The 20,334-nt window shown below is 43.8% G+C and overlaps 1 protein-coding gene across 1 annotated transcript; it reads right to left on the bottom strand.

Annotated features, from left to right (window-relative positions):
• Positions 1–3,434: 3,434 nt before the first annotated feature.
• On the bottom strand, positions 3,435–13,689 carry LOC108666022 (phospholipid scramblase 1). Its single transcript, XM_018152830.2, has 6 exons — positions 13,599–13,689; positions 10,845–10,961; positions 8,875–9,092; positions 7,464–7,628; positions 4,949–5,110; positions 3,435–4,567 (listed from the first exon to the last, which is right to left on the bottom strand). Exons 1-6 carry the CDS (start codon positions 13,633–13,635, stop codon positions 4,538–4,540), a joined length of 729 nt encoding a protein of 242 aa, XP_018008319.1. The 5' UTR covers positions 13,636–13,689; the 3' UTR covers positions 3,435–4,537.
• Between the last annotated feature and the right edge of the window lie 6,645 nt (positions 13,690–20,334).

The following is a 20,334-nucleotide window of genomic DNA, read 5'->3' as shown; positions in this document are numbered from 1 at the left end:
AAATTAACTTTCAGGGAAGCCAAATATGTGAAAATTTATAGAAAAAATATGAATTTTCCAAAAAAATACCAGATACTGTAGCCCAAGCTTTACCATTTGCTAATTACTCGCATTGTGGGTACCATTACGCGTATTTAGACTTATTCTTGTCCAGTTTAACGTTAATAATACGATATAAATGTGAATTTTTCTATTAATTTTTATATAGATAAAAGTAAAATTTTCTCTTAGTTCAAAACGGCTTAACTCAAAAATATTGCATCTACATACATCCATGGGATTTGCTTTATTGAACGCGCAGCTTTTGCAGCTTTCAAACGAATGCAAACACTATGCTATGAACAAGAATAATGATCTAAAAAAACAGATTAAAATTTAAAATAATTAGTGTACAAATTTAGCTAACAAATTTAAATGATCACCACGTTCCAAACAACCTAACGCAAAAAATATTGCACGTACTTCCATGGGGGTTTCCTTTATCGAACGCGCAGCATTCGCAGCTTTCAAACGAATGCAAACACTGTGCAATTAACACGAATAATGAATGATCTATAAATACAGGTCAAAATTCAAAGAAATCTATATAAAATTTAGTTATAAAATGGCAATTTTATAAAAGTTCAAAACGATCTCACGAAAAAAACGATGAAAGCTACCTTAGTGGAGTTTATTTTATTTTCTTCGTAATCGTTTTCTCTACAAAAAGATAATAACACAAAAAACGTGATTTCTTAGATCTCAGGGTACACGCTCCCCTTATCGCACTGGGCTAAGAAATTTCGAGGGCCAACAGTGTTCCAGCGGTGATTCGTGACCGAGCGTTGCTCTTCGAGTTTCCCGCGCCTTTCTCAGTGAGTCTACCATGCAGGCTGCGACGCCGGCTGGCTCAGCGTGCTCGCGGTCGGGTCAAACAGCAGAGAATTTCCCGTCGACTTCACGGACACCGATGGGCGTGCTCACCTTTTCCCTGGGAGTCGGACAACCTCAGCTTCCTCCGACCCTGGCCCCTGTAACCTGACCAATGCCCCCATCTCTACGAAAAACCTTCGTCCTCTCTACTTCCCAATGCCTCTTTTTTTACTGACTGCTCCTCATGTCTCTGGGAATTCATCACAACCTGAACCCCACTCTATAAGATCTGCAAGTCGCCGGTCACTTGGAGGGGATACTCCTTATGCTCCCGATACGCGGCATGGACCTACAAGAGGAGTTCAGGCCTGACCTCAATTCACCTGTACTCTGCTGACTGGATCTGCCCCATATTCCGCCAGCCTGCGCCGAACTAGCCTGGAAGCAGCAGCGCGGTCGGCAAGGACCCTTGCCTCTAGATCCTACGTCAACCCACCAGCACCCCCAACTCTACCTTTGAAGCACCAGCGCCCCCAACCCTGCCCTTTACGACCTCCGCTCACATCTTACAGTTCAACAGCAACATCACCCAGTCCATTGCATCCGAACTAGCCGCGGTCGAGCATCAGGTCCGTTCAGGAAGCCGCGGTGGCGTCCTCCACACACTGATGGCGAGTGCTACTCCAATCAGGGCACGAGCACCCTACTCCATGACGACATTATCATGGAATACTTTGTTATCACAACATTTCTGAACGGCTTTCAACTTAAGATCATCAATATCTCAATTCTTACAGCCTCCCTGGGTTCTAACATACCTGCCAGGCATCCTCTCCATCACAGACGATTGCCCATAACGCCAGGGAGACGATGCCCATAACGCCTCCTGGCACTTATTTACAGACGGTTCCAGAGCCACGGCGTCAGCGACTTTTTTTCCGTTTCTCCCTTCGGGATTCTCAATGGAGACTCGCCCACCCGATTTCCTATCAACGGTCCTGTCTCATCACCTGACATGGGTCCCTGAAGGGTTACTAGAATTTGAAACAAGAACCAACACCAGGGGCCACGGCTATAAGCTAAAAAAATCATCCTGATCGCGCTCTCTCAGTCAACCTCCTATGCACTTGCCCGATCCGCCCGCTCTTACGTTAACTTCCGTAAGGCAAACTGGCCCAACATACCGCCACGACGGAGGAAGCACTCGAGAAGTGATCCCTGCTCCCACCTCGTGTGGAAGCGAAGTGATTCTAAGGGAGGATTCTCATGGCGGCGGCTTCCGCACCACATCCCTACCGGCTTCCGCAAGGACTTCACTCCCTCCAACAGCCCTGACACCAGGAAGCTCATAGAGCAGCGGGACGGCATCAGACTGCAAGACCACCTACACCCGAGACTACTCATCTTGAATCACGATATTTCAATAACATCTCCATACAGGCCAGCGACAGGGAATCCTGACGCGCTCACCTAGCAACATTCAACTTAACCGATGCACCAATCCGCCCAGATACTGGAACCTCCTACGCTCTCTAGCTGGCAAGTGCTCTGAAATTGTTGAAAACTGTTATCATTCATTTCATTTTATTTGAAGCCATGAGTGATCACAATGTTCCCCATGTCTAAACTTGAATTAATTTCCGACGGTATTGTCTCCATTGACGTGCCTACCTGTGCCCACTTAATTTCGCCATATAGAGGTAAACCCGCAACCTCGAGATTTCAGCCCTGCCAGCCGGCCCAGCCGTTACAGTTCATCACCAACTACCACCGCATGACGACCTCCTCTACACACTACTGCAACGCATGTACGCATCGCTCCGTATCTGTGTATTTGGATCTTCGCGTAGGGATGGAGAGCGGCTAGTCCTTCATCGGTCAACTCCGTCAGCGAGGTGGCACTTCATGGAGCCGCTGGCACCCGACGGCGCGCAGGAGGCCGACTACGTTGACTGCTGCAGTCTGCGTCGTCTGTGGAACTCTATGCAAGCCTACTGCGGTAGAGGTGGGTCGCAGTGCACGGATTCGGAGTGACATGCCGGCCGGCCCTCTACTTTCAGTTCATTTAGTCAACCCACACATTGTGATCACTAATGCTTGTCCCACTCGTGAACTATAAAAGTGAATGTTCTGTGTTATATCCATAAATGATTAAGTTATATATATAGCTTCCAGAACTATGTTCCTGGCATTATTCTTCAGTTAACTAAGATCAATCCCAATATTCTAAAATCTATATTCACTAATTGCAGGCATTCACTTCTTGTTAACCGCGTGCGGTGCAGCGGCAGCGCTCTAACGCTCTCGAGTCTCGACGTTCTCGGGAAGTTTGCCGCTGCTTCGGGGTGCGATTGAGGCGACGCAGCTCGAAACCATTATGATCAATATAATTAACTTTGGTTCGTTGTCGTGCGTTTCTTTCCACCCCTCACTCGTTTGCGTTTTCAAGAGAAATTAAAAACATAAATAGAAAGTTCTGTCGCATGGGCAACACATATATATAGCAATAAGACTGATACAAGCAGGACACGCGTTTGACGAAGCAGCGACGCGAGCTGCTCTTCACAGAACTCGATAACTAAACTGTTCTTTATGGTGTACCGCACGACGCGAGAATTCGAAGAATTGCTTGTATATATTATTCGGCTGAAATATTTTCAAAATTTGGCATCAATTAAACTATATCATTGGATGGTTTGGAAATTAAAGCCTCTAATTCTCAGAGCCGTGAGTAATTAAATGAAAAAATCATTCGCCCTCAACCGTAATTTGGTGCCAGTAACACTTGATACTTGCGACGTCTCTTCAATATTCATTTGCATAGACATTAGACTTTAGATAAATAATATTTATTTATTTATTTATTTATTTAGAGTTTTAGACACCTAATCTCAATTTAGACATATAATAGTTCGTAGTCAATCCTGCATGCAACACTGCAAGGACATTAGTGGTTATAAAATATATATAAAAAATACATCCGTGGTAATCTAATCTGGTAAAGGCTGGTAAAATAAAGCGAAAATAAGGCTGGTAAAATAAAGCAAAATGAATCGGCCAAGAACAAAGATAAGCACTAAGAACAGGACGAAAAATAGAACACGAGCGCTGACATAAGAATAGGAAACTTTGGTGCCAGCATTCATGATGTCAGCAATAAAGTATGAATCCATACAAACACACACGCACAACATATTCGCATGTGATACAAAAATCATTTTAGATTGGATTTTAGCCGCAGTCGGCAGTATTCAGGACAAGCGAGAACAATAAAAACATTATTCCTTATACAACAACACAAATTCACTATTCATCGAGCGTGCGACCGCGATGAACACTGTTGCTTTGCGAGACTCCCACCGAGCAAACATTCCCTCGGAGGATACATTCCCTCGGAGGATACATTCCCTCGGAAGATACATTCCCTCGGAGGATACATTCCCTCGGAAGATACATTCCCTCGGAGGATACATTCCCTCAGAAGATACATTCCCTCGGAGGATACATTCCCTCTCAGAATAAATTCCGCCGGGGGATACATAGCCTCGGAGGATACACCGGATGAAATTATTTGATGGAACGCAAACATCGAACATAAGACAGAGAAGAGAGTTGATTTTGGTTGAAGAAAAGAAGTTTGCTGTGACGGACGACTTGGGTGAGATGGTTGTGGGGAGCGCCGGACTTATTTGTTGAACTCGAAGTACAGGAAATCCTGCACAAAAAGAGGGTAGGTCACCTGACTGGGAGGGTAGGTCACCTGACTGGGAGGATAGGTCACCTGACTGGGGGGTAGGTCACCTGACTGGGAAGGTAGGTTCGAATTTTTACTAAAATTAGACACAATGTTTGATGGGAATGTTTGACGTCCTGTCAATTAGAGAATGTTTGACGTCCTGTACATTATGACCATCCAAGCCAGCAACTTTCCGGCATTATGCAATCCCTTCAATTAAACCCTAGTAATAAAATGAAATTAGAAGATCACCGCTTTTGTGGATTCAAAAACAAGCAAAAAAGCGAAGTGAAGCGCTTTGCCTCTTTAAACCGGTAGGTTGAAAATCCTTAAATTGTAAACCGCCCCAACGCGACTCACGATGAGGAAGAGGGCACCGAGTAGCGTGGCCTTAACCTTGACGTCCAAGTCAAGCGGGAAGTTGATGCCGAAATGTTCGGCGTCGGTGAACATTTCCTTCAGCAATCCGGCCCACTGCTTCGAGATCTTGCCTACCTGCGTGTCACCGTCCACTGACAGGATCTGTAACAAGGTGTCGGCATTATTGGCTGAAACTTTGCGTTATTGGATGAAAATGTGATGTTTTGGCTGTAAACAAAACAAATCGGATGTAAGCTAAATTCACTCGAATAACTAGATTCATTGTTATGAACTTACGCCTATGAAAACACCTGTGCAAATATGAGATGAACAATTTTCTTGATAAAGTTTTGAGTTAAAATTACTTTGATTCGAATCAAAGCAGTCCAATTCTCGCAAACTGAGGAATCCATTTAAATTAAATGTCAACTAACATGCCAGACTAAGAAGTAATAGGTACAACGAGCAACATATTTGATGTTACCATTCAGTTACTTAGCGTAAATAGAACAAAATAATGGAAACCCTCCAGAACCATTTTTCATGCTTAGGTTCAGATATTATTTCCACAACCACAAATTCCAACGTTATTAAAAAACTTCCAACGTACTGAACTCCAGATAATACCGTTACAATCACTGTTGCTCAAGGGATCCTTGAAAATTAATTGTACACTAAGCCAAAATTGTAATAATACATTTGACAGAATTTGAGAGAAAAGAACAAATCTACCGAGATGTTCAACACGTCCAATCGTCAAACAAGGTGAAAATTAGGCTCCTTATCGCTTAAAATTACTGGCCTTTTCCTTCTATTATAGTATAGTATCTTCGGCATTGAAGAATAGGCCTGGATAGGCCTGTCGCCGATTCTTGTACTTTTCTTGGCTAGACTGGCCTTTTGATCAAATCTTTTCAACGGACGGTAGATTTAAAATCGCTTCTAGATTTCAGTTGTTCCGTAGGATACGAGGCATTTTAAAACTAAACATATGCTCCTGCATGGCCTTGTCAAGTCTGCTCTTGAACGCGTTCATACTCGGAGCGTCAACAATATCTTCAGGGAGGCTGTTCCACGTGTCGGTGACTCGAAGCGAGAAGAAATGTCATCGCGTGGAAAAGTTGCACCGCAGTTTTTTTAGTTTATAGCTGTGGCCACTGGTGTTGGTTCTTGTTTCAAATTCTAGTAATCCTGGGACCTTGTACAAACCATGAGCATAATTGTATACTTCAATGAGGTCACCACGCAGGCGACGATAACGGAGACTGGGAAGCTTCATAATCTTCAATCTTTCTTTATAAGACTTGCCCTTTAAGCCTGGAATTATCCTTGTTGCACGTCTTTGAACACTCTCAACTAAATTTATGTCCTTTTCAAGTCTCGGTGACCACACAAAGTTTCCGAACTCTAGGTTCGGGTGCACGACAGAGGTGAACAACAGCTTCATCATTTCTATATCTAGGTACTCGTAGGAGCGTCTGATCAGCCCACGCAGTTTATTAGATTTACTAACTTGTGTTTCAATATGCCTAGAAAATTTTAGCTCCTTGTCGACCCAAACTCCAAGATCTTTTTCCACGCAAGACTTCTCAATCATAACCCGCTCGTTGCAACCGTGTTTTCTCATGCTGTAAGCTTCCTGTTCATTGTTCTTGCCGAGGTGAAGTACTTTACACTTGTCAGCATTGAAACGCAGCTGCCACGCATCAGCCCAGTCAACTAAACTATCAAGATCATTTTGCAGTTGCATTTTATTTGAGGCATCCTTAACTGTATTATAAACTTTTGTGTCATCGGCATACATGGAGCACACGCTTGACACTACTTCTGGTAGATAGTTTATAAAAGCGACAAACAAAACAGGCCCATGAACGCTTCCTTGCGGTACGCCACTGCGCAGAGTTACCCAGTCTGATAAGGTTCCGTTAATGCTGACACGTTGTCTTCTGCCTACTAGGAAATTCCTGATCCATTGGAGTTAATTTCCCTCTATTCCCAAAGAATTCACTTTACGGAACAGTCGCTCATGCGGGCCACTATCAAATGCCTTGGCAAAATCGCGGTACAGTGCATCCACTGGCTCCCTTTCGTCCAGCAGGCGAGTCCAATTATTCAAGGTAGACAGGAGATTAGTGGTGCATGATCTGCCAGCAATAAAGCCATGCTGACAGTCTGACAGAAGATGGTTAACAGTCAAGTGATCGATAATCCTATCCCTCATAACCGATTCCATCACCTTACACACAACACTTGTGAGACTTACAGGACGGTAGTTACCGGGGTTACTTCTTTAACCTTTTTTGAACAGGAGTGTCACTTGGCTTGGACTTCTTTCCAGTCGGCCGGCAAAGTCCCTTCGATTGTCGAAGACTTTATGCATAGAAGATGTCGACTTTAACAAAGTTTAATCATTGGCCTTCAACAATGATACTTGTGCTCAAGACAAACATTAGTGGCGACGAAACCAGCATTTTCCTTTAAATGTAGAGCGTCACTGACTAAGCTAGAGACTCACCTCGAACTCGACGTCGCCACAAAAGTTGCACTGGAATATTGGCCCCTTGATTTTAAGGACCGTCTCTCCAGCCTCGTTCTTGATGTCAAACTTTGGAGTGAGGATGCTCCATTGCTGTTCGATCCTGCCCACGACCGTGCCAGGGGGGCACTCAACGTCCATCGTCTGCAATATTCAGCTTCATTCATACGAATATACGAGTAATAATGACCCAGTCATTCATCTGAATACCTGAGTGACATGCTACAATCATTCATCTGAGTACCTGAGTAATAATGAGGCATGAACATCTAATGGCGGAGCTTGGCAGAGGCATGAACATGGACAGGCGGAGGCAGGAACATCTAAAGGAGAAAATTTAGGACACTGAACGACAGTTGCAGGAATCGCACGAAGCTGAGCAACAAGTTGCGGAGGCGCAAAAGGTGTCTGCCATTCGAGAGAATCCGAAATATTTATACAAATAGGTCCAGTCAAAAGCCAAAATATGGGCCTCAGTGGGGCCTCTGAAAAAGAACGATCTTCATGGAGACGACCAGAGCATGTGCGAACTGCTTGGAACGCAGTTTGAAAAAGTATTCAGCAAACCCCGATACTCATGATAGGAAAACGAAATTAGAGTCATTCAAGAACTACCAGGGGGACAGGTGCTGATGAACATTGAGTTTGAAACACCGGATTCAGAGAGGAGTACCCACTACCCATGAATTATCGCCTTTTTCGGCTCCTGGGCCAGATGGGGTTCCTGAAGTGTTACTGAAAAAATGTGTCGGTACACTAAGGTCCCTCTGACTTTGCTCTGGAAAACATTGAAAGCAGGAAACGTTCCTAGTAACCTGAAATAGGGGCTAATAACCCCAATCTACAAAGAAAGAGCGACAGACAAATCCGAGCGAAAATGTTGACCATGGAGTGCTCTTCAGAAAATTAAGACTACTGGGGTCGGAGGTGAATTGCAGGCATGGATCCACAGCTTCCAAACAGAAAAACTACAAGCTGTCGTTGTTGGAGGCTCGAGATCGAGCGAGGCTAGGGTGAAGAGGAGAGTACCACATACTGGACGTGTTCCTGGGCACAATCCCTGATCGATATCCCCTACAACACTACCAGCGGCGAGAAGCAAGCAACAGCATCGTGCATCAGCTAGCCTAAATGAGGGCGGATGAGCGATAGTCAGAGACGGTGATAAGAGGCGGCGTGGCCTGGGACTGCTACGTCCGAAAAAAATACCAAGGATACTAAATAAAAGCAGAAAATTGTTTAGCAAGCAATTGTTTTGCTACGGCATATGCCGTAGCAAATCTGAACACCTGCTAGGCCATTGTCACCTAGGCACTGCGAGAGTACAGCCATAATTATCAACCGAATAAAGCAGGGCTAAAGCCGGACCAGCCATTACTGTATCACTCACCTGGAGACAGCAGGGGAAGCAGCAGCCCTGGCACGCGAGGGGGCGGACGAGTTTCATCACTTCGGTTTGGTTGCAGTCGATGATCTTGATGTCGAGAGGCCGAAGGTTACCACACAGGTTGCGGGAGCAGCAGTCCGAATCCTCGAGTGCCATGAAGATCGTCTGTCCCTGGCTGTTCTTCACCTCGTATTTGTTGGCAGACTCGTAGCCCAGCACGACTGCACAAACGAGCAAACTTAATAATATAAGAGCGGTGTTACCGTAAAAGATTTAACATAACATAACATAGTGATCTCGGCGCTAAAGTGTAGGACTGATGTGGCCTGTCGCCTATTTTTTTCCTTTTCGTGCCTTGTTCACAAAAGATCTAAAATCGTGTCATTTGACCGAATCTTTTCACGACTGACGATAGTTTGAAATAGCTACTATACTTCCACCAGGTTTGAAATGGTGCTAGGCATTTCAAATCTGAACATATATTTTTCTGTAGCTTTATCTAGTCTGTTCTTGAACGCGTTAATACTTGGAGCGCCAACGATGTCATCGGGGAGGCTGTTCCACATGTCGGTGATTCGAAGCGAGAAGAAATGTCGTCGCGTGGAGAAGTTGCTGCGCAGTTTTTTTAGTATATAGCCGTGGCCCCTGGTGTTTGTTCTTGTTTCAAATTCTAGTAATCCTTCGAGGACCTTGTATAAACCATGAGTATACTTGTATACTTCAAGGAGGTCCCCACGCAGACGTCGATAACTACAGCTTGGAAGCTTCATAATCTTTAATCTTCCTTCATAGGACTTGCTTTTCAAGCCTGGGATTATCCTTGTTGCACGTCTTTGAACATTCTCTATTAAATTTTTGTCCTTTTCAAATCTCGGTAACCACACAACGTTTCCAAACTCTAGATTCGGGCGCACGACAGCAACAAACAACTGCTTCATCGCTTCTGCATCTAGGAATGCTGATTTGGCCGTTAGTGTTGTCGCCGCTTCTGAACATCGCAGAATTTTTACAGCTGGATGCGGGTCATGAATGCGCCCCGGACTGCGCCGTGAATGCGCACTGATGTTTGCCCCCGGACAAAGGGCGTATCAGTACGTGCTACGTCTGCTCCCCACTCGTGGTGTAATTAAGAAAGAGCGTCACTATTTGGACAATATGGCCCGTTCATTTTTTGAGTGTTGCAGAGTGGTGCAATGAGATACACGTTCGTGCAACCACCGTGTACCGGGTGGTGCGGTAATATATACGAGCTGTTAATACTTTGTATTACGTTACATTATTCGCCGTCAATGCTATTCCTACCTAAAGGTCTGGTAACGAGAGATATCATCTGTAAATTAAGGACCTTTATGTAAATAACTTGCCCCTATGTCATCACTCGGTTGGCCCGATTTCATCACTCAGTTGGCCCAAGTTCGGTTGGCTAGACTCCTGAGTCTCGGAATAATTTTCTCGAAATGAACCGGGACAACCGAGACGAGGCGAGAAATTACCGGGAAAAAAATAACGGGACAGAAGGTAAAATTCATCCCGGAATAAACGTATGAACCGATACAAGACTTGTGTCTCGGATTTTACAGCTTGTGTCCCGGTAACTGTGAGATGATACGAGACTGATTGATATAAAACGAGACATGACGCAACGAGACGAGACATGTCTTAAATATCAAAGAAAAAAAAAACAAAATTTTCCTTACTATAAAAAATGAAACATTCCGTTCAAGTGGTTAAGCAATACCAAGTTAACTCTTGATTGTTGGTGGGCAGCTCCCTCTCACGGGCAGATTCGGTGACATTCAAGTGCCGAAGTAATTTGACAGTTAAGTTAGTGGGAAAATTTGACAATTTGTGACTGAATATTCAGTGAATTATGTAGCCGTTGAGCTTCCAATCGCGCTTGATGAAAAGCATACCAGTTTAGTACGCTATACAGTACGCCATCACTACACATTAGACCTCATTTCACCACTCACTCTCCACAAGCTCCTTCTTCTGCTCGACGACGAGCTGGTCGACGGTCGCGAGGTAGGCCAGCGCGGGGCTGTAGCTCGGCATCGGCGCCAGCGGCACCGGCGCCCAGTTCATCCCGCCTGGGCAGAGCAATGTGATAAATTATTATAATTGGTAAAAGCACGTATAAAAAGATTAATACTATTAATAATTCGCAGACAATAAAGTAGCACATCGTGTACTCACAACAATCATCTGGACAGCGATAAGGTTTATTCTTATTTATTGAGTAGCAATCAAATTTTAAATAACGTAAAGGCACCTGTTAAAAACCCTTGCTCAAGTGCCGCTTACTTGCTGTCGCGGCACATAACTGCACAGAGAGTTTTTAGGGCGATATTGCTCTAATCTATATTGAATTGATATATATATATATATATATATATATTGCACTTATCTTTATTGCACGTACTACACGTAATAAGCTGACAGCCTAATCTTTATGAACAGCACATAAGGCTGTTAGCTTATCCTTTGTTAAGAGTTGTATCAGTTTAGGCAAGAGTTGTATCAGTTTAGCGATACAGCGATGTGCTCTGCATTGAAAAATATAATTATATTCACTATTGAAAATTATTCAACCTTCTCGAACATCCGGACCATCGAGGCATAGGTGCATCAAAACTAATAATATGATGAAGTTGATGAAGTTCTCACCAAACTTGCATCTGTTGCAGAGATCAACGACACTTCACAGGCAACAGAAGACCTATAGAGAGAGCAAAGAGTGGCATTCTCGCATTTTTGCAGCACAACTTGCAGAACTCACAATGCAAAAAAATGTAGCTGCAAAAAAAGATGCAAAACAAAATTGATCTGTAACAGCAGGCGCTTGACGAAGCGCTTGATTATTTGGAGAGTATCGCAGGATTGTAGGAATGCTGTATTCAAATGCTGTGCGATTGTAAGAATGTCGTATGCAAAAAATTGCAAATGCTATGCGATTGTAGGGATGTATGCAAACGTCGTGATAGTACGTTTAAAATGAGTCCTTACCGCATTCATGCATGCGATTAATCTCAACAGCATTAACTGTTCCAAAGAATTGACGGTTTATTTAAGATCCTGTATTGCTTGTTAACGAATGCTCATCAAACAAAAATTGACGACTAATAATTTTTGTTAACATCGCTCCTTCTCTGCCAGCTTTGGGCGTTGCTCGGTGCTGCAGTAATTGAACAACACGCGAGTGGCTTTTTCTGGGGTGCCAAATCCAGCCTTTCGGTGGCTTGAGGTTGCCATAGCGACTGGATTTCACAGCTTGAATATTACTGATCATTACTGAACATTGCTAAACTTTCTTAACTCGAGCAGCATGCGTAAATCACCTACATGCCCGCATTAAGAGCACAACAATTGTTTCTGAGAATCTTCGTTTGAATTTATACATCTGAATTCTTGTTATTTCATTATTCATTTCACTTCGCCCCACGTCTTCTCCACATCAGCACTGCACTCTGTACAACATCACCATCCCTGCCAAGTTCTAAGTGGCACCACATCACCATCCCTACACTTTGGTCCCACAACATCACCATCCCTGCACTGTAGTACCACAATTCCGGATCAATTGTACTGCTGCTTGCATGCGTTCAGTTCTCAGAACGCGACATCAGGCTCAATAGGAATAGTAATGCTGTGCGTGTCAGCTCCCTGACGTACAAATGACATACTTTGATACTGCGCATGCAATGGCGGATAGGCGTAACGTTATAGTTTACATAGTTATTTCAGCCAAGGTTACTGCTTGAGGGTAATAGAGAAGGGGACAAGAACAGCGTTTTCATCATGCACATCCATTTTGACCACATTTGATTACCAAGGAACATGCCTATATTGACTTGTGAAAAAGAAAAAGTTAGCAATCCACTTACGCATATTTGCTTCATCAATCAATATCACCCCACACGCCTCCGCCCCCACTTGACCTTCCCCCACCTCCAACAAGGGGTTATTTATACCCCCAAGGTCAGCGGGTGCGAAGTGTTTACGCATCAACACGGTAAACAACCACGCGATTATATATAGAAGTTTCTTCTTTATTTCTTTCTATCGTGGACACGCCAGCGCATCGAGCGCTCACACACTCAGAAAAATTTATCAGTTTATTTGTCCAAATAGCGACACTTTCTTAGACAGCACAATCAACGAACGGTCGTGTCACTGATACGCTTCACTGCAGGACCAAACTGGTTCAGGATGACCCATGCAAGACAAAAACAGCAACATTTCTCTGAGCAAAGGCTGTGGCGTATGCATACGTTGCCGCCTCATTATCACTAAATTATGCAATATTTAATCATAAATAAAAGCGATGTTTACAGGGCCTTACAACCATCGGCGTCGCTAATCGACAGAAACTGATCAATGATAGTTTCCCTTGAACAAAAGCCGGGAGATGATTTACTTCACCGCAACTTTAACGCAAAGAATGAATGTTAATTGTAGCAATATTAATGCCAGTGTCTGAATTATAGATGCTGGCAACATGTGATGCTGGCAACACGTGATGCTGGCAACACGTGATGCTGGCAACACGTGATGCTGGCAACACGTGATGCTGGCAACACGTGGAGCTGGCAACACTCCGGCTCTATCCTTAGGCCTGCTGATAATTTTCAATGAAAATATGTTGAGTTTCATGACTTTTTTTCATTTAAAATTAGGAGAGAATTGATTTGAACGTAGAAATTAAAGCTCGATTACTGCAAACTTACCAGGCATGGGCTGCTGGGTCTGGACTTGGTAATCCATGCTTTTAGGCAGGAATTTACTTATTGCTTAATAAAATCGAATACTTATTTTCTCTGTAAAGAAATACACTGTGGATTAATTTATACACTCAATAGGGAAGGGAAGGTCAGCATTAGTGGAACGTACATTCCATCATCCATCGACGCTAACAACGCATGGACAGCATCATTAGAATATTGACTCTAATAAAAGCTGTACCTATATTGAACATTGGAGCATTATGCACCAGCCTGGACAAACAATGATAATCACTTTGTGTGCTTTGAACACAATATGTAGCCCCGTACATATATATATACTTCCTTCAGCCGGATAAACGTGTTCACACTCACAAAAGTCAATGGGTCATATTATCCAACACACTATTCTTACCCGTAGCTTAACCCAAGTGCGGAAATAAAGCTGCTTGGTCTTTGTGCCGAGCCAAAATGCAAAAAAATGAATAGCTAATTGAACTAAGTTTCCCGCATTTGACCAAGTGCTTACACTGTAACCGCACATACCATAACGATGGGCACCCCACAGCACTTGTTGCTCAGGCAATTGCAAAAAAAAAATCAATTAAACACGCAAGCGTCGTCGCCGCAAGGCTTCTGGTTGCAGCCCCGCGTCTGCTGCAGACGAAACATTGTGGGTGAGCGATGCTCAGCGTACAATATGACGTGCTCGGTCAGACGGCTGCGTGCATCAATATTAATCCTAGGATGATATCACGATATTGACGTGCTTCCATGACTACTTGGCACATTGCTCAAATTGCCATGCCACAGACCTCACGCGATTCACTTGACTGTTGAAAAGAAATAGAGAAATTTATAGCGAAGTTATTAACTTGGACTCGGCAATTACAAATATCGAAATGTTTCGGAAGTCGAAATATTTTGCTCCGCCAGCCCAGAGGCAAGACTCAGTGGCGCCGGCTTTCCCGCTCCAACAGTGCATGAAAACTAACTGTTGATAACATGTTGGTAACGATACATTACCTCAGGCCTTCAGTTACGGATAGCATTGCCGACAGTTAATGTGTCCGTAGAGCGTAGACAAAATTTAATCCTTAAAGTCTAGCGCAAACTCCCATTGTTACCAGCTTTTTGGTTCCAATAACACTGCAGCGTTTGATGCAGCCGACTATCCTGTACCCGCGCGTCCACAGCTGGAACGCTGCCGTCGACACCGATGCAAATGAGAGCGTGTGTATATTGTCATTTGTCAACAATATTCATTGCCTTATAATTCTTTTGATGTAGGTTGATTGAAACAAATACGTTTTAATATTTGTTAACGTGGTTCACCTCTGGGACGACAAATCCCGAGTTATAAGCTTGCTGTTGCGAAGGTTGCAGCCTTGCAGGTCAGGTTTAATGCTCTCAAGATGTTGGGATTGAAATTTTTCGTAGTCTGGGTTTGATGTTTTCGCTAAGTTTGGGTTAATTGTTTCGGCTAGTTTGAATTGATTGCACGGCTTTTTTGTGGAAAATAATTTACACGTGAATGACGTGATTAAGTTGGGTGTCTTCAACTCGTCACCAGCGATTTCAAGTAAGGGTAAAAATTTCAGGCACTTGGCAGCCGCACGGAACGTGCGCTTCGGTGCTTGGGCGTCACTAACAGACCACAGACGACAGGGAACATTTTCCGAACGACTTTATGCTAAAGCACAAAACTCCAGTCAAGTTTTGAGGCATGATACTCCAGTCACGCTTGGAAGCAGGATACGTTAACCTAAATTCTATCGGTCATGCAACTCGGCTATCAAGTTCAAGTGATCAACTTCAAAGTGCTCGCGTCATCTCAAGCTGAGCTCAGCTTCAACATTTCTTACCACAGCACGGCTGCCGGGGGGGGGGGGGTACCGGGTTACATAATACTACATTAAGATTGAATCCCTATTTCATGATAATTTTAACCCTTTGCCAACAGATGAATTACACATCGTCGGTACTAATCCTACACATATTAGGCCTAGAAACGAGAGAAGATAGAAGGTAAACTGTTCAATCGGCCGTGAGAGAGGCCGCGTTTTTGTCCGAGACGTGCTTTTAGGTTCCAATAACACTGCTGCGGTTAATGCAGCCGACTATCCTGTACCCGCACGTCCACAGCTGGAACGCTGCTGCCGCCGACACCGATGCAAATGAGAGCGTATATTGTCAATAAAATTCGTTGCATTTTGATTCTTTCGATGTATGTTGATTGAAATAAATACGGGGTAGTATTTGTAAACGTCGTTCACCTCTGGGAAGACAAATCCTGAGTTATAAGCCTTGCTATCACGAAGGTTGCAGCGTTAGGTTTAATGCTCTCATGATGTTTGTTTGGATTGAACTTTTTCATAGTCTTTGGGTTTGATGTTTCCGCTATTATTGGCTTAATTGTTACGGCTAGTTTGGGTTGATTGCACGGCTCTTTTGTAGTAAATAATGTACATGTGATTGAGTTGGGTGTCTTCAACTCGTCACGAGCGATTTCAAGGAAGGGTAAAAATTGCAGGCACTTGGCAGCCGCACGGAACGTGCGCTTCGGTGCTTGGGCGTCACTAATAGACCAGGGAACATTTCCCGAACGACTTGATACTAAAGCACAAAACTCCAGCCAAGCTTTGAGGCATGATACTCCAGTCACGCTTGGAAGCAGGATACTTTAACCTACATTCTATCAGTCATGCAACGCAGCCAGTTCAAGTGATCAAATTTCAAGGTGCTCTCGTCATCTCAAACTCAGCTTCAAGCCTTCAACATTTCCTGCCACGGCACGGCTACCGTCCCACCGGGTTACATAATACTACATTGATTGAATCCCTACTTCATGATAATTCTAACCCTTTGCCAACAGATGAATTACACATCGTCGATACTAATCCTACACATATTAGGCCTAGAAACGAGAGAAGATAGAAGGTAAACTGTTCAATCTGCCAAATTTCGAACTCCTTGTTGATTGTTGAATCCTGAATTGTTCTGCAGGATCTACTCGACTTCCGGTGTTCTCAATAAGTTAAACTATTCTGCTTGATCTGACTCCAAAAGATCTCAAAATAAAAATTAGCAAGTCGTCAAGCTCAACAGCTCAAGGATACAAAACTGATTTTCACTAATTATTCCCTTGATGCGGCTTGATCTCACTCAAATCTTCAAGTTCCTCAGAAGTTGACCATCAAGTAAATTCGCTTCCAATGTCACATTTTCCCCAAGTACAAATCTAGGTAGGTTCGATTGAAAATAAGGGCTTCTGGCGGTAAACTGACTACGAAAACGAGTTGCACTCGAAAATTCGGAGCTGACAAATAACTATTTTAATAACAAAATATATAATATAAATTAAACTCTACAAACCCCAAAATGCGAACAAGCATATCTCACAGTCACACCACTATTCGCCACCAAAGCCGTTACTGACGTAGTGACGACTGTGACGTCAGAGGTTAGCTTGGCCCGGCTTAATTAACGTGATCAAAGCGGCTTGTCAAAGGTTCAATCTTTCTATTACCGTGCGTAAACAAGACCATTGCGCGAAAAATGAATCAGAAGCGCGACTCATGACATGCAGTCGCGAATTTCTGTCAAATGAAAACGCCAAACGTTATATAAGTGCAAAAATCTATGCTACAGTACAGGCAATCAGGGCTCAGAATTTAATGCTCTTCTGTGGCACGCGGTGCAGTGTCATTTTCTCGTCGACGAAAACTTGACGTCACGGACAGACGGACGGACAGACAGACGGACGGTCGGACATGGCGAGCACAATAGTGCATTTTTTCCATAAATGAGAAAATGCGCTAAAAAGAACTAATAAATAAATCATTACAATAAAAATTTCGTTGATGACTTTGGCAGCGAGAGGTTGCAGGATGGCTTGTCGACAATCTACGGTTGGGCCCCAATGAATAATAAGCAATTCAACGGCACCAAATTCGAAGTATTGATATACAGAGTCGACACAGAGACCGGGATGCCACACCGCTATTTAGCATCGGGTGGTACAGAAATTGAAGAAAAACCACTTGTTCGAGATCTCGGAGTGTTGAAAAGTATCGAAGCCACGTTCGATGACCACATTGAGGAAATAGTTGCGCGAAGCATATAACTGATGGAGTCGATTTGGCGGATATTTCGAACGAGAAAAGCATCACCAATGATTACACTCTTCAGAGCGTTCGTGCTCCCCAATCTTGAGTATTGTTGCCAGCTTTATGCGCCGCTGAAGGCGGGCGCGGTGCGGAAACCGGAGTCAGTCCAGCGGACCTTCACGTTCAGGCTGCTGCGAGAACTTAGCAATGTTTTGAAAGTACCTGCCCAGGATTAGCGGTATGAAGGAGCTGAAGCGGGACTACTGGGGAAGGCTGAAACACCTGACCTGGGAGTGTTCTCACTGGATAGGAAAAGAGAGAGGTATATCATATTCTACACTTGGAAGATGATAACCCGACAGGCTTCCAACTTTTAAAATGAGACCTCCTAAAAGTAACATAATATATCATTTCATAGTGATGTCGGCGCTGAAGAATTGGTCTGATATGGCCTGTCGCCGATTCTCGAACTTTTTGTGACGTGTTCACAGGAGATCCCAAAACAGGTCCTTTGACCGGATATTTTCAAAACTGACACTAGTTTTAAATAGCTACTAAACTTCCACCAGGTTCAAGATGTTACTAGGCATTTCAAGTCTGAACATGTGTTTATTTATCCATATAAGCTTTATTTAGCTTTTCTTTATCACAACAAAGAGAAGGGGAAACTGTGCGGGATTCCCCCATTTATTAACAGAGCCGCGGCAAGAGTACTGACTCTTCGTGAGAGATCACTGTCCGTGGCAGGACCGAGGCTGTTTAATGCCTTTCTAAATGTGCTGAGACGAGGGAGTTCATCTTTGCGGCATCTAATTAAGACGACTGGACAAGTTTTTGAGGAAGATCCCGGATCGTCCTGTTATGGGAAAACCACCCTCAGCAAGTGACAAGCAACAGCATCTTGCATCAGCTGGCCCAAAGGAGGGCAAATAGACGAAACACGTCCAACGTTACATCCGGGACCCGAGGGCGGGGCGACCTGCCTAACGATGACTTGAAGACGGAGGATGACGAAGGCGGCGCATCAGCGTAACCGTTTCCTAAGAAGTCCTAAATTCATCATAAGGTCATAAGCACCACAGAGTAGTGGCAGTACCACAGTGTAATGGCTGCATTACTGTGCAGTTACTAATCCTACACATATTAGGCCTAGAAACGAGAGAAGATAGAAGGTAAACTGTTCAATCTGCCAAATTTCGAACTCCTTGTTGAATCCTGTATTGTTCTGCAGGATCTACTCGAGTCTCGACTTCCGGTGTTCTCAATAAGTACCTAAACTCTTCTGCTTGATCTGACTCCAAAAGATCTCAATATAATAATTAGCAAGTCGTCATAAGTATACAAAATACTTATGACGACTAAATAACGACTATGGTCCCCTGGCACTCCCCAATAGGTATACAAAACTGATTTTCACTAATTATTTCCCTGATATCACTCAAATCTTCAAGTTCCTCAAAAGTTGACCATCAAGTAAATTCGCTTCCAATGTCACATTTTGCCCTGGTACAAATCTTTTTCGATTCGAAACAAGGGCTTCTGGCGCTGGCGGTAACCTGACTAGATAGGTACGAAAACGCGTTGCACTCAAAAATTTGGAGCTGACAAATAACTAGGAATAGTAATAACAAAATATATATAACATAAATTAAGCTCTACAAACCCCTAAATGAGAACAAGCAAATCTCACACCGGACACCGCTATTCGCCACCAAAGCCGTTACTGACGTTAGTCATTAGTTCGGCGGTTAAGCTAACTCTCAAAATGAAGAATTGATCAAAGCGGCTTTCCAAAGGTTCAATCTTTCTCTTGCCGTGCGTAAATAAGACCATTGCGCGAAAAATGAATCAGAAGCGCGACTCATGACATGCAGTCGTGAATTTCTGTCAAATGAAAACGCCAAACGTTAAATAAATGCAAAAATCTATGCTACGGGCAATCAGGGCTCAGAATTTAATGTTCTTCTTTGGCACGCGGTGCAGTGCCGCTTCGCGTTTACTGCACTTCCTTTCATCAGATTTCGCTTGCAAAACATCTAGTTCAGCACTTCATTTCCTAGCATCATCTCCACAGTAACTGGAACTATGAGTAAAATCTTTCGATACAACGATAGACAGCGCAGACCATCAAAACTATGACCTGCCACACACGAATTTCACGCTACCACAACGACACCTTCGTACGCAAGGCATGGCGCCACACTGAGTCACTGACTGTGAGTCTGTGACTGACTCGTTCGCGAGTTCGTCGATCGACGCTCAGCATCGCTCAAGTTGCCTCAACATGGAATGCATTGGCCCCGCGTCAGCTGTTCCCCTAATTTTTATCCTTTGTACAAAAGCACTGAAAACTGGACCAAATAGCCCCCGACTGCGATGATTGGTGCAGTTTGTGACGTGCAATTTAGAATTTCATCCGTTGCAACTTTTCCATCTTTCTGAATTTGCGGTCACGCGTTTCAAGTGGTTTATACACGCCAAGGTTAGGTCGAATTTTCCGGCAGCCGCTGGAAGCTTGCTAGCCTCACTATCTTTATGACCTCTTATGCATTGAACATAATAATAATAATAATAATAATAGCGGTTTCAGCGTTTATTAGGCCGTAGGCCTGTCGCCGATTCTTAACATCGCA

This window comes from Hyalella azteca, unplaced genomic scaffold, assembly GCF_000764305.2.
Source record: "Hyalella azteca isolate HAZT.00-mixed unplaced genomic scaffold, Hazt_2.0.2 contig13055, whole genome shotgun sequence".
Classification (NCBI taxonomy): domain Eukaryota; kingdom Metazoa; phylum Arthropoda; class Malacostraca; order Amphipoda; family Hyalellidae; genus Hyalella; species Hyalella azteca.
The sequence above is the reverse complement of the archived record's forward strand: the minus strand, read 5'-3'. Positions and strand labels throughout refer to the sequence as shown.